Below are 15159 nucleotides of genomic sequence, written 5' to 3' on the forward strand. Positions count from 1 at the left end.
CCTCTCTCGCTGTCTCTCTCTCTGTCAAATAAATAAAATCTTAAAAAAAAAAAAAAGCCAGTTTCTGATTATGTGAGTCCTGCCCTTATTATATTGCTGTTCCTTTGCTCAATCTTTTTATCTTTACTTCTTACTGCCATCTACTTTGCCAAACCCCTAGCTCTGAAAGAAGACAATCCAAATAAATACTACCAGTGTTCTCTCTTTCTTCATATTTGTGACTTTTTAAAAAAAGATTTTATTTATTTATTTGACAGAGAGATAGAGCACAAGTAGGCAGAGCGGCAGGCAGAGGGAGAGGGAGAAGGAGAAGCAGGCTCTCTGCTGAGCAGGGAGCCCGATGTGGGGCTCGATCCCAGGACCCCGGGATGACGACCTGAGCCAAAGGCAGACGCTTAACTGAGTGAGCCACCCAGGCGCCCCCATATATGTGACTTTTTAAAAGAAATAAACATGCTGGGTTTACAAACAACATTTTTAGACTACACGTTCAGTGTATGAAGATAGGAGATTGGCAAATATAGGAAAAGAGGGAAAAAGAAATGGATACGGTAATTGATGTTTCTGCAAAGAACTGAGATGAAGAGAAATAAGAGAGCACAGATGACACGCCAACATAGTGAGAGACATTCAAGGTCAGACAAGGGATTAATATTTGTTACTAAAAATGCAAGCAGGTAGAAAAGGTTACAGTAGGTGAAAACTTAGAATGGACCTCACAGTTCATTTTATTTGATGGTATAGCTAAAAGCACATAAAAAATTCTAAATCAATATCTATATTTCATCTTGCTGCAGAATACCATTTGGGGAAGATGCCCAAGCATACGCAATACCTGTAAGTCTGCAGTGTTTTTGTCGGTTGTACTATGTGACTGAGATATATTCTGTAGAGTCAGTCCCTAAAGTTCTGTCAGGAGCTTTTTCTTGGCTTTAAATTCTCAGTGGATAAAATATTCTTCTATCTATTGCCCTATGGGAGAGGCTGATTACCTTCATCTGCCCTTCAAGGACATTGATTTGAGTACCCTTTACATTTATCAGTTTATAGTTTATCGACTGTCTTAATGCATGGTTATGGTTAGAAAAGTGACTCTCTAAAAATGACATCTGGGTCTCAATCGATGATTTTCATATCAAGTGTTGCAGCTCTGCGTTCCAAAAGAACTCTGCTTAATGTTCACTCTACTTTTCACATCATTAACAGTAAAGTTTAGGAATAAACCTCATCTGGTAGCTTTATGTTTACTAAGATAAAATAAAATAGAGATTTCTCCTCTTTACTGCTATTTTTTAATTAAAATGGATTTGTCAGAAGGTAAGCAGTGAACAGAAATATGGGAATGGTGGATGGTAAGATTTATTGTAGTATGCATTAATAAAGAAAGTCTACTTGAAAAAAGTTACTTTCTCTGAAGTTTAGGAAATAACCGTAAATCCCTTCTTTAAAAAAAAAAAAGAAAAAACCATAAATCCCCCCCCCCATTTTTTTAACCATAAATCCCTTCTTAAAAGTGTTTGGAGGGATGCCTGGGTGGCTCAGTTGGTTGAGCGTCTGCCTTCAGCTCAGGTCATGATCCCAGGGTCCTGGGATGGACCCCCGCATTGGGCTCCTTGCTCAGCGGGAGCCTGCTTCTCCCTCTGCCTGCCTCTCTCTCTGTGTGTCAAATGAATAAATACAATCTTAAAAAAAGGTGTGTGGAAATTGTGAAGAATGTTATTTTGATGGTTTTCCAGACTAAGGCTCTGACATTACATAAACTAAACAAGAATTTTGGCCTATCAGTTTGATCACTGCAGCAGTGAAACCAGGTATTTTTTAATTTTATTATTATTTTTAAAGATTTTATTTATTTATCTGACAGAGAGAGACACAGCGAGAGAGGGAACACAAGCAGGGGTAGTGGGAGAGGGAGAAGCAGGCTTCCTGCTGAGCAGGGAGCCCGATGTGGGGCTCTATCCCAGGACACTGGGATCATGACCTGAGCCAAAGGCAGCCGCTTAACCAACCGAGCCACCCAGGTGCCCCGAAACCAGGTATTTTAGGTAACAAGAGATTGAAATATACTAGGTAATGGGTAAATCATCACTTTATACCTGATAGAATGAATTTTAATTCATTTCTAATTTTTTAAAAATCAGGAAAGCTTTTGGAAAGGGAATTTGTGGGTGAGGATAGTTTAGAATTTTTAATGGTACTACTGCCCTTAAAGTTCATTGTGGTTTCATTTGTGTTTTTTGCTCATTTGTAGTTAAACTAAAAGTACTGTTTTCTTGCCTTTCCTTGGCTTATCTCACCAAGTATAAAAAAGACATTTTAATAGACTGAATGGACTCAATTATTAATTTATTCCTTTTCCTCTTTCTAAATCTTAACTACTATTTTAAGGAGAAAAAAAATTATGAATTAACTAGGGATATCCTCCAAGTCATTTTATTCAGCCAGAGCTGCCCTAGGGGATTGCATTGAGGAAGTTACATTTTCTACATGACTAAATAGCTGAATCTGATGTCTTTAAAAACCGGAAGAATAAAATTGTTTATCTTAAAAAGGAAAAAGCACTGTCTCAGCATTTTATCTTTCTTAGAAGCTGCTTAGGATTTTGTAATAGAATGTCTTCTCTGTAGGTTTCTTAGTCAAGCAGTTTCAGGTGCATTTGTAATTTCCTGTATTCAGTTTTTAATTCAGCAATTTATTTTTGAATATTATTTTAATGTAAACATTCAATGTAAACAATTTAAATAAAGAAAAGTACAAAAAATAAAGAAAAGATGATATTTCATCTCTTAGTTCCTCTTTTAGCATGGACTTCTGGACATTGTTTTTGCATATTTGTGTGTATGTGTGCAATTCTATATACATGTAGAGTATATATGCATATAGATGTGTAAATTATATTCATGCTATTCTCTCTTCCTTTTCCTCACCCTCTATAAAGTTAGGTAAACTTTTTTATTTTTTATTTTATTTATTTATAAAAGGATTTTATTTATTCATTTGAGAGAGTTACAGAGAGAGAGAGAGCATGAGCAGGGGGAGAGGCAGAGGGAGAGGGAGAAGCAGACTCCCCGATGGGCCAGGCGCCCGAGGTGGGGCTCCATCCCAGGACCCAGAGATCATGACCTGAACTGAAGGCAGATGCTTAACCATCTGAGCCACCCAGGCACCCCTAAACTTTACTTTTTTAGAGCAATTTTAGGTCCATAGCAAGATTGAGCAGACAGAGTTCTATATACCTCCTAACAAAATGTAGAACTTTCCCCACTATCAACATCTCGCACCAGAGTGGTACATTTGTTACCGTTGAACCTACACTGACACATTGTTATCACTCCAGGTCCATGGTTTACATTAGGGTTCACTTTTGGTGTAAATAAATGTATAATGACCTGTATCTACAACTGTAGTACTATAGAGAATAGTTTTATTGCCTAAAAATCCTCTGTGTTCTTTCTACTCATTCTTTACCCCTCTTGCCCCCATCCCTCACAAACACTGATCATTTTACTATTTCTGTAGTTTTGCCTTTCCAGAATATCGTACTGTTGGAATCATATAGTTTGATATACAGTGGTCTTTTAAGTTTGGCTTCTTTTACTTTGTAATATACATTTAGTTTTCCTTAATATCTTTTTATGGCTTGATAGCTCATTTCTTTTAAGTGCCTGAGTAATAGTCTACTGTCTGGATGTATTACAGTTTATTTATTCATTCACCTACTGAAGGACATCTTAGTTGCTTCCAAGTTTTGGTAATTAGGAATAAAACCGCTATAAACATCTGTGCAGGTTTTTGTTTCATTTGGGTAAATACCAAGGACCACAATTGCTGAATCATATGCTAAGAGTATGTTTAGTTTTGTAAGAAGCTGCCGAACTGTCTTCCAAGTAGCTATAAGATCTTGCATTCCTATCAGCAATGAATGAGAGTACTTACTGCTTGACATCCTTACCAGCATTTGGTATTATCAGTGTTTTGGATTTTGTGCATTTTAATAGGTGTGTAGTGGTATCTCATTGTTTTAATTTGATTTCCCTGATAACATATGTGGAGCATATGTTCGTATGCTTATTTGCCCATCTCTATATCTTTGGTGAAGTGAATCTGTTAAGGTCTTTGGCTCATTTCAAAATTAGGTTGTTCATTTTCTTTTCTTTTTTTTAAAGATTTTATTTATTTTTTTGAGAGAGAGACACACACAGCGAGAGAGGGAACACAAACAGGGGGAGTGGGAGAGGGGGAAGCAGGCTTCCTGCTGAGCAGGGAGCCTGATGCGGGGCTTGATCCCAGGACTCTGGGATCACGACCTGAGCCGAAGGCAGACGCTTAACGACTGAGCCACCCAGGCGCCCCTGTTCATTTTCTTATTGTTGAGTTTTAAATGTTCTTTGTATATTTTGGATAGCAGTCCTTTAGCAGATGTGTCTTTTGCAAATACTTTCTCCCAGTCTGTGGCTTGTCCTTTCATTCTCTTGACATTGTCTTTCACAGAGAAGTTTTTAATTTTAATGAAGTCCAGCTTACCAGTTAATTCTTTCAGGGATTGTGCCTTTGGTGCTGTATCTAAAAAGTCATTGCCATGCTATAGGTCATTTAGGTTTTCTTCCATGTTATCTTCTAGGACATTTATAGTTTTGTGTTCTACATTTAGGTCTACGATCCATTTTGAATTAATTTTTGTGAAGGGTGTATGATCTATTCTACCTCCTTTTTTTGGTTTGTTTTTTTGCATGTGTATGTCCAGTTTTCCAGCACCATTTATTGAAAAGACTGTCTTTGCTCTGTTGTATTGCCTTTGCTTCTTTGTCAAAGATCAGTTGACTATATTTATGTGCGTCTATTTCTGGGCTCTCTATTCTGTTCCATCAATCTATTTGTCTACTCCTTTGCCAGTACCAATAATGGCTTTGTCTGATTTTAGTATTAGGGTAATGCTGACCTCATGGAATGAGTTAGGAAGTATTCTATTTGCTTTTATCTTTCGGGAGAGATTGTAGAGAATTGGTATAAATTCTTTCTTAAATGTTTGGTAGAATTCAAGAGTGAAATCATCTGAGCCTGATGCTTTCTTTTTTGGAAGTTTATTAATTATTGATTCAATTTCTTTAATAGATATAGGCCGAATTAAATTGTCTATTTCTTGTGTGAGTTTTGGCAAACTGTGTCTTTAAAGGAATTGCTTCATTTCATCTAAATTATCAAATTTGCAAGCATAGAATTGTTCATAATACTCCTTTATCCTCTTTTTAATGTCCATGGGATCTGTGGTGATGTCCCCTGTTTCATTTCTGATGTTAGTCATTTGTATCCTCTCTTTTTCTTAGTTAACCTGGCTAGAGGCTCATAGATTTCACTGATCTTTTCAAAGAATCAGCTTTGGTTTTGTTGATTTTCTCTACTGATTTCTTTCTTTCTGCCTTAATTTTTATTATTTCTTTTTTTTCTGCTTACTTTAGATTTAATTTGTTCTTTTTTTTTTTTAAAGATTTTATTTATTTGAGAGAGAGAATGAGAGAGAGAGAGAGCATGAGAGGGGGAGGGTCAGAGGGAGAAGCAGACTCCTTGCTGAGCAGGGACCCCGATGCGGGACTCGATCCCGGGACTCCAGGATCATGACCTGAGCCGAAGGCAGTCGCCCAACCAACTGAGCCACCCAGGCGCCCCTAATTTGTTCTTCTTTTTCTAGTTTCCTAAGGTGGAAGCTTAAATTATTGATTTTAGATCTTTCCTCTTTTCTAATATATGTAACTTTTAAGGGAATTTTCTGCATCTCACAAATTTTAAATTGTATTCTTATTTTCATTCAGGTGAAAACATTTCTTAATTTCTCTTGAGGTTTCTTATTTGGCTCTCTGTTATTTGAAGTATTTTGTTTAATGTCCCAGTATTTGGAAAATATCCAGCTAACTTTCTGTTACTGATTTCTTGTTTAATTCCATTTCAGTGAGAACAAATATTATATGATTTCTGTTCTTTTAAATTTGTTAAGAGGTGTTTTATGGCCCAGAGTCTTGTCCATCTTGGTGAATATTTCATGTGAACTTGAGAATAATGTGTAATCTGTTTTTGTTGAGTGAAGTAGTCTGTCAATTATGTCCAGTTGATAGGTGGTGCTATTTAATTCAACACTGTCTTTACTGATTTTCTGCCTGCTGGCCTTGTATTTCTTTCTGTTAGAGGGGTATGAAAGCCTCCAACCTTAATAGAGGAATCATCTGTTTCTTCTCACAGTTTTAGCAAGTTTTCCCTCAAATATTTTGATGCTCCCTGGATATCTTTTTATGGTAATAAATATAGATCTATGTCATAATATGTATATACCATAATTTTGTCATCAGCAGATATTTGTGTCTATTAGCACACCAGTGTGCCAGGTATAAGGATACAGTAGTGAATGAGACATATTCTCTGTACTCATGGACTTTTTTATTTGAGAAATTATTATGTAAAATGCTTGTTTCTTCAGGATCATTAATTTCATCTCTTATGATGATGAAAAAAGTATGAAATTCATTTAATGTGCATTACTTAGATTTAATAAGTTTGAAAATATTTTCCTATGTTTATTGGTCTTTTTCTTTTAGAGTGCCTGGATTTTTTTTCTATTTGGATGTTTTTTCCCTTATTGATTTATAGGAGCTCTTCGTATATTAGAGACATTCAGTTCAGTTTTGGGGGAGTCAAAAGTTACACATGGGTTTTCACTAAACAGGGGGTCAGTGCCCCAAACCCTGCACTGTGCATTATTCAGGGGTCAACTGTATATGAATTATTAAACTAGCAACAGCTTAACTAGTTTGACCTTATAATAATAATTTTATTATTCTGATCTACCCTAGGTACAATGGCAATAAAAGTATTCTTAGAGCATAGTCAAGGATATGTTACAAAAACATTTTAAATGTTTCATGTTTGGGGGTATAGTTATTCTGAGTAAATAGTCAATAAGCAGGAATTTTGAGGAAAAATAGTAATAATAAAAGAGTAACCTAACAATTTATTCTACTCTAAGTTCCTTGAGGTTAGAAAATTTTCTCATTAATTTCTGAATCTGTCACAGCATCTTACCTTGGCTATTTATTTATTTATTTATTTAGGAGCCATTTTCTAAGGTACAGACTTTCCCCATACAAAATATCTTACTTTGTCTTTATGTTCTTCCCACCCACTTTAAGGGATCATTTTTACATTCTTGCTAAGGACTGTCTAGGGTATTCCTGGTAACCAATGTTGCAAACTGTTTGAACCAAAGTATTCCCCATTACCTACTTTCTTTCTGACTTAGAAAGAAAATACAAGGGGGCACCTGGGTGGCTCAGTTGGTTAGGCGTCTGCCTTCGGCTCAGGTCATGATCCCAGAGTCCTGGGATTGACCCCTGTGTCGGGCTCCCTGCTCTGTGGGGAGTCTGTTTCTCCCTCTCCCTTTGCCTCTCCTCCTCGTTCTTGCTCTCTCTCTCTCAAATAAATAAATAAAATTAAAAAAAAAAAGAAAATACACGTGTGTATATTCTCTTATTTTAAATATTTTAAATTTAAAAGACTCGTGGTTGGTGACTTTTTGGGGGCTTTTTTTTTTAAGATTTATTTATTTGAGAGAGAGAGAGAGAAAGCAAGAGGAGGGCCAAAGGGAGAGGGAGAGAGAGCATCTCAAGCAGACTCCCATCTGAGTGCAGAGCCTGATGTGGGACTCAGTCCCATGACCTTGAGATCATGACCTGAGCCAAAACCAGGAGTCAGATGCTCAACCAACTGAGCCACCCAGGCACCCTGGTTGGTGGCTTTTTTTTTTTTTTTTAAAGATTTTTATTTATTTATTTGAGAGAGAGAGTGAGAGAGAGAAAGAGCACAAGAGCGGGGAGCGGGAGAGGGAGAAGCAGACTCCCTGCTGAGCAGGGAGCCCGATGCGGGACTCAATCCCGGGACTCCAGGATCATGACCTGAGCCGAAGGCAGTCGCTTAACCAACTGAGCCACCCAGGTGCCCAGTTGGTGGCTTTTTAACAATAAAAATTTTATGTATTTATTTATTTAAGATTTTATTTATTTATTTGAGAGAGAGAGAAAGAGACAGAGAGCATGAGAGGGAGGAGGGTCAGAGGGAGAAGCAGACTCCCTGTTGAGCAGGGAGCCCAATGCAGGACTCAATCCCGGGACTCCAGGATCATGACCTGAGCTGAAGCAGTCGCTTAACCAACTGAGCCACCCAGCTGCCCCAACAATAAAAATTTTAAATTCTAAAAATTACATCTGTTCTTTGTATAAGATTTGGAAAAGGTGGGCAATAGTGGTATAAAAATAACCACACACAATTTTGTATCCAGAGAAACTTGTCAATTTTCGATTTCTTTCTAACTCTTCCCCTGCCACTTCTCCAGCTAGTATCATATGATGCATAAAATTTTAGATTTTGCAGTGTTTCCCCATTATCACAAACTTCCTGGAGACTTTATTTATTTATTTATTTGTAATTAATTATGTTTTAAAAAGATTTTATTTATTTGAGAGAGAGAAAGAGTGAGCACAAGCAGGGGGAAGGGGCAGAGGGAGAGAAAGAAGCAGACTCCCCTCTGAGCAGGGAGCCCGATGCAGGGCTCGATCCCAGGACTTGGAGATCATGATCTGAGCCAAAGGCAGATGCTTAACTGACTGAGCCACCCAGGTGCCCCTGGAGACATTTTTAAAAAAACATTTATTTCTTGGGATGCCTGGGTGGCTCAGTCGGGTAAGCAACTGCCTTTGGCTCAGGTCATGATCCCAGGGTCCTGGAATTGAGTCCCGCATTGGGCTGCTTGCTCAGCAGGGAGGCTGCTTCTCCCTCTGTCTGCCATTCCCCCTACTTGTGCTCTGTCTCTGTCTGACAAATAAATAAATCAAATCTTTAAAATAACCCATTTATTTATTAGAGAGAGCAAGAGAGAGCGAGTGCACACAGCAAGGGGAGGAGCAGAAGAAGAGGGAGAGAGAGAATCTCAAGCAGACTCTTGCTGAGTGTGGAGCCTGATGTGGGGCTCGATCTCATGACTCCAAGATCATGACCTGAGCTGAAATCAAGAGTCAGACACTTAACCAACTGAGCCACCCAGGCACCCCTTTGGAGACATTTTTAATGGATATGTAATCAATCATGTGGATGTACATTTTATAAACCTTTCTCCGTACTTCTCCAAATTTTGTTAAATTATGCAGTTTTCTGGAGGAAAATTTCTAGTTGTCAGTGACAAAATTTCCAATTGATAGACTTTTACAGCTTGTAAAAGTGCTACTAGTGATATACCTTATTTATCTATTCACTGATTCATTTAATAAACATAATTTGAGAACTAATCACATGCCAGGCAGAACTCAAGGACACTCAAAAAGTTGACCATCTAGTTTAAGAGGTAAGAAGTAATTACAGTACAGTATGATGAATGCCATGATAGAGGAGGACATAGGATCCTATGGGAGTTAAGAGCGGGACATCTCTTTTAGTTTGAGGTATGGAGGTGGGTAGAAATCTTACAAGTCTGACCAGAGGAGGTGAAACAAGCTGGGTCTTAGAGACTCATGATAATAAGATAGTCAAAAAGTGAGGGTGAGCAGGAAGGCCTTTTAGGTTGAGGGAGTGGCACATGCAAAGACATGGAAGCATGTCCAGTTTAGGAAGCTTTAATATTAATATTAAAAATGGCTTCGGTGAATGGTGCAGTAAGGGAGTGGCAAGAGAGGAAGCTAAGTAAAAGGGCAGATGTAATTTCTTTTTTTTTTTTTAATGTTTTATTTATTTATTCGTGAGAGTCAGAGAGAGAGAGAGGCAGAGGCAGAAGCAGAGGGAGAAGCAGGCTCCCCGCCTGGCAGGGAGCCCGATGCAGGACTTGATCCCAGGACCCTGGGATCATGACCTGAGCCGAAGGCAGACGCTTAACCATCTGAGCCACCCAGGCGCCCCAGATGTAATTTCTTGAAGGGCCTTGAATATTCTCAAGGCTGAAGGTGTAAACATAAGGCAAAGTCCTTGAAGAACATGTTTGTAGCTCTAATTCTCATTTATACATCAGCAGTTCTCAATAGCTCCCACTCAGACCTCACCTTTAAGCTCCAGATCTATATATCCAACTGCCTAGTTGGCCTCTCTAGAATATATCTAGATTCTAAGCTCCATGAGAGGAAGTATTTCACTGCTTTTGTCCTAAGCTGTATCTGCATTGCCTTGAACAGTGCCTGGCAATAACTTATTGATAATTAAATAAATGGATGATTCTTTAATATATCTCTCAGAGACATCTCAAACTATATATAAATTAAATTCATGATCTTCCTTCTCTAACCTGAATCTCTTCTGATGCTCCCTATTTCAATGGTTGGCACCTTTTATTTAGTTTCACAAGCCAGGAACATGGGTGTATCTTTGGCATATCTATCTTTCTTGCCTTCTATATTCATTTAATCACCAAGACATTGAATTTTTTTTTTTTTAAAGATTTTATTTATTTATTTGACAGAGAGAGACACAGCGAGAGAGGGAACACAAGCAGGGGGATTGGGAGAGGGAGAAGCAGGCTTCCCGCTGAGCAGGGAGCCCGACATGGGACTCGATCCCAGGACCCTGGGATCGTGACCTGAGCCGAAGGCAGTCGCTCAACCGACTGAGCCACCCAGGCGCCCGCCAAGACATTGAATTTTTGACACATTTCCTTATAATGTCTATTTATCTCCCTCTCTGTTGCTCCATTCCAAGGTATTATCATCTCTCTTCTAGTCCTGTAAAGTACTGGTAAACTCTATAATCATGTACTCTTCTCCTTTGCAATCTATTCTTTGTGCTGCTCTGGGAGTCAGACCCACAGAATCAGATTCTAATATTCCTGTTTGAAACCAATTGTTCTTAGGATAAACAACAAGATTCTTAGCATGGTGTACAAGGCCGTGTGTGCTCTGGCCCATGTCAAACCTATAGCCACATCTCAAGCCCCCTTTTTGGATTTTTTTGTGCTCTAGTCATACTGACTTTTAAAATTTTTCCAATGGACCATGCTTTCTCCTGCCTCAACTGTACTGTATCATTAGTAGCTTTTAGTACATATTATAAAATGGAATGTATTGTTAGAGAAATAAATGTATCAGTACTTTTGAGTAGATATTTATAACCCTAAAAGAGCAGTGTTCTGTGCAGCATTCTTTTTTTTCTGTGCAGCATTCTTTTCTTGATAAGTAAACTATCTGAATTATTGCAAATAAGCATAAGCATTTTAAGGTATAATTTGTTCCTTTTTCAGATTATATTGCACATCTCAATTTTCCCTCAAGTCAGTTATAAAACAAATATCTGTAAGCTACATTTATTTTTATTTTAAAGTAAGAAAACATCTTCTGTTGTAGATTTAAGCCATTCTATTTTTTTAATAAGATTTATTTATTTGAGAGAGAGAGACTGCATGTGTGAGCGGGGCGGGGGAGTGGGAAAGGGAGGGGTAGTGGGAGAGAGAAAGAGAGAGAATCTCCAGCAGACTCTCCACTGAGTGCAAAGTCCCACGTGGGGCTCGCTCTCAGGACCCGGAGATCATGGCCTGAGCTGAAATCAAGAGTCCCACGCCTAACTGACTGAGCTACCCACGTGCCCCTAAGCCATTCTATTTTTTTTTTTTTTTAAAGATAACACAAGCAGGGGAAGTGGGAGAGGGAGAAGCAGGCTTCCTGCAGAGCAGGGAGCCCGATGTGGGGCTCGATCCCAGGACCCTGGGATCATGACCTGAGCTGAAGGCAGTCGCTTTAACAGACTGAGCCACCCAGGCATCCCAACAATTAGGTTTTATATGAAAGTAGTGACTTAATCAGTTTAAGTGGAATCCTCCATTCTAAAGATAGTTGTCATTTCTTTTTTTTTTTTTTTTAAATATTTTATTTATTTATTTTTATGAGAGAGAGAGTGCACAAGCAGGGGGTGGGGTAGAAGGAGAGGGAGAAGCAGACTCGATCCCAGGACCCGGGGACTACAACCTGAGCTGAAGACAGATGCTCAACCAACCGAGCCACCTAGGTGCCCGATAGTTGTAATTTCTTATAAGATTTAAAACCACCTTCTCTCATTACAAATAAAACAAATCTTGAATAGTCTCACAAGCACCGAAGTGGAGTTGTTTCACTAAGTTAATTTATTGTTTTTTTTTTAAAGATTTTATTTATTTGAGAGAGAGAGAATGAGAGAGAGAGAGAGCATGAGATGGGGGAGGGTTAGAGGGAGAAGCAGACCCCCCGCTGAGCAGGGAGCCCGATGAGGGACTCGATCTCGGGACTCCAGGATCATGACCTGAGCAGAAGGCAGTCACTCAACCAGTTGAGCCACTCAGGTGCCCTAATTTATTGTTCTTAATTGTGAGTACTTGGAGGAGATTATTGTTTGGTTTTGTGTGATAATTTTTATTGTATATTTGGTATTTAATGTTTTTTGTAATTAAAGTATTTATAGAATATATTATATTCTGTTATGTAAAATGAGAAATTGGTTTGCTCATTTGCAGTTCAAATTGTATTTAATCATAAGTAAAACTTTAGCAGTATTGTACCATATAATATATACTCATTACTTATTTTTCTTTAATTTTTTTTCTTTTAGTACTAAAGATTTAACTTTACAGAAGAATGCAATCAAGTTATGGCTTTTTCTTTAGAATTTGAATATGGAGGCCACAGGAACAGATGAAGTTGACAAGCTAAAAACTAAATTTGTATCTGCTTGGAACAACATGAAATATAGTAAGTATCATTTAAAAATTGTATACATCTAAAGAAATATTTGAAGACAAATATCATCTGCCTTATTAAGTCACTCACAATTGCTTAAGTTTCTCTTTGAATGAAATATTTCTGTAAGGAATGTGGATAAGCCTATATCCTTAAGAAAGAACCACATATCATCATAAACATTGTCTAGAAATTCAGGCATACTATGTGGTCCTTTTTTCTTTGAACATTCAGAAGCAGAATTTATTTAAGTGAGGATAATACCTCAGTTTTTCAGACTCAGTTTCAGGCAACCAGGAAGCAAGCAAAATAGACCTTTGAACACACAAAGCAGACAGTATTATGTTTCCATACTGATACCTATGAATTTCTCTTAGGAGTACCCTTAGACCTTTATTTTTAACTTACTTATTCTTGGTTTGCAGACAAATCCAATAAGGATCATATGGTGGTTTTGAAACCCACCTTGGACTAGAAACAAATTAGAGATGAAGAAACTTTCAAAGATGGAGAAATACTTAGCAGAACCAGTTGCAACAGGAAGAAGTTCATATCCATAAAATAGGAATGATAACATTTAGCAAAACCCCTTCATAATGCAAATTTGGGTAAAACACAGTTGACAGTTGGCTCCTGGTTCACTGGAAGGCATGGCCAGCTAGCTATTTAGATAGTTATAACTTGATAATAATGAAATATTTCATTTTGAAAACTATGGACATTGATTTTTTAAAAAATTGAGATATAATTTACATACTAAAAAATTTACCCTTTTATGATTCAGGGGTTTTTAGTATATTTATAAGATTGTACACCTTCATCACTATCTAATTCCAGAACAATTTTATCACCTGTAAAAGCAAGCCCGGACCCATTAGCAGCTACTCCCCATTCCTCCCCACATCTCTCCAGCCACTGGCAACCACCAGTCTATTTTCTGTCTCTATGGGTTTGACTATTGTAGACATTTCATATAAATGGAATCGTACAACTTGTGGCCTTTTGTGTCTGACTCCTTTCATTTAGCATAATGTTTTTGAAATTCATCCATATTATAGCATGTATTTATCACCACTTCATTCCTTTATGTGACTGAATAATATTTTATTGTATGGCCATACCGCATTTTCTTTACTCATTTATTAGTTGATGGACATTTGGGTTGTTTTTGACTTTTTGGCTAATACAAATAGTGCTGCTATGAACATTATGTACCAGTTTTTGTGTGACTATATCTTTTCGGTTCTCTTGGGTATATACCTATTAGTAGAATTGCTGGATCATATGTTAACTCTTTTTTTTTTTTTTAAAGATTTTATTTATTTATTTGACAGAGAGAGACACAGCGAGAGAGGGAACACAAGCAGGGGGAGTGGGAGAGGGAGAAGCAGGCTTCCCGCAGAGCAGGGAGCCCGATGCGGGGCTCGATCCCAGGACCCTGGGATCATGACCTGAGCCGAAGGCAGACTCTTAACGACTGAGCCACCCAGGCACCCCATATGTTAACTCTTAAGTTTAACTTTCTGAGGAACTACCAAGCTGTTTCTCAAGGTGGCTGCACCATTTTACATTCCCATCAGCAATGTTTGAAGGTCTGAATTTCTCTATATCCTCACCGACACTTTTTATTGTCCATCCTTTTTTTTTTTGTTAAGTTTTTTATTTATTTAAGTAATCTCTAAATCCAATGTGGGGCTTGAACTCACAACCCAGAGATCAAGAGTCGCATGCTTTTCTGACTGAGCCAGCCAGGCGCCCTATGTTGTCCATGTTTTAAAAAAATTTTTTTTAAAGATTTATTTATTTTAGAGAGAGAGAACATGAGTGGGAGAGGCAGAGGGTGAGGGAGAGAGAATCTCCAGCAGACTCTGTGCTGAGCACGGAGCCTGACATGGGGCTTGATTTCACATGTCCCCAGCCGAAACCAAGAATAGGATGCTCAACTGACTGAGCCACCCAGGTGCCCTGTCCATCTTTTTTATTCGAGCCATTCCAGTGGGTGTGAAGTATCTCGCTGAGTTTGATTTGCATTTCCTTGATGAATAATGATGTTAAGCATCTTTCCATATACTTATTGGCTATTTTTATATATTCTTTGGAGAAATGTCTATTTAAATCCTTTATGCCTAGTTAAAAATAGAGCTACCCTATGACCCAGCAATTGTACTACTGGGTATTTACCCCAAAGATACAAATGTAGTGATCCGAAGGGGCACCTGCACCCCAATGTTTATAGCAGCAATGTCTACAATAGCCAAACTATGGAAAGAGCCTAGATGTCCATCAAAAGATGAATGGATAAAGAAGATGTGATACACACACACACACACACACAGGAATATTATGCAGCCATCAAAAAATGAAATCTTGCCATTTGCAATGACGTGGATGGAACTGGAGGGTATTATGCTACGTGAAATAAGTCAACCAGAGAAAGACG

General features: G+C 38.1%; 1 protein-coding gene across 7 annotated transcripts in view; it reads left to right on the forward strand.

The window, feature by feature from the left end:
* ATG4C (autophagy related 4C cysteine peptidase) overlaps positions 1 to 15159 on the forward strand; it is an 88099-nt gene that overhangs the window by 12513 nt on the left and 60427 nt on the right. For 6 of the 7 annotated variants that reach the window (XM_081818536.1, XM_081818532.1, XM_081818534.1 and 3 more), the window contains one exon: positions 12592 to 12731. In XM_081818536.1, the coding sequence (XP_081674662.1) occupies positions 12656 to 12731 (76 nt within the window). In that variant the 5' untranslated portion in view covers positions 12592 to 12655. Of the gene's footprint in view, positions 1 to 797; positions 838 to 12591; positions 12732 to 15159 lie in introns of all 7 variants that reach the window. The other variant, XM_081818533.1, reaches the window with a different exon arrangement.

Source organism: Leptonychotes weddellii, chromosome 4 (genome assembly GCF_054177405.1).
Source record: "Leptonychotes weddellii isolate Sample4059 chromosome 4, ASM5417740v2, whole genome shotgun sequence".
Classification (NCBI taxonomy): domain Eukaryota; kingdom Metazoa; phylum Chordata; class Mammalia; order Carnivora; family Phocidae; genus Leptonychotes; species Leptonychotes weddellii.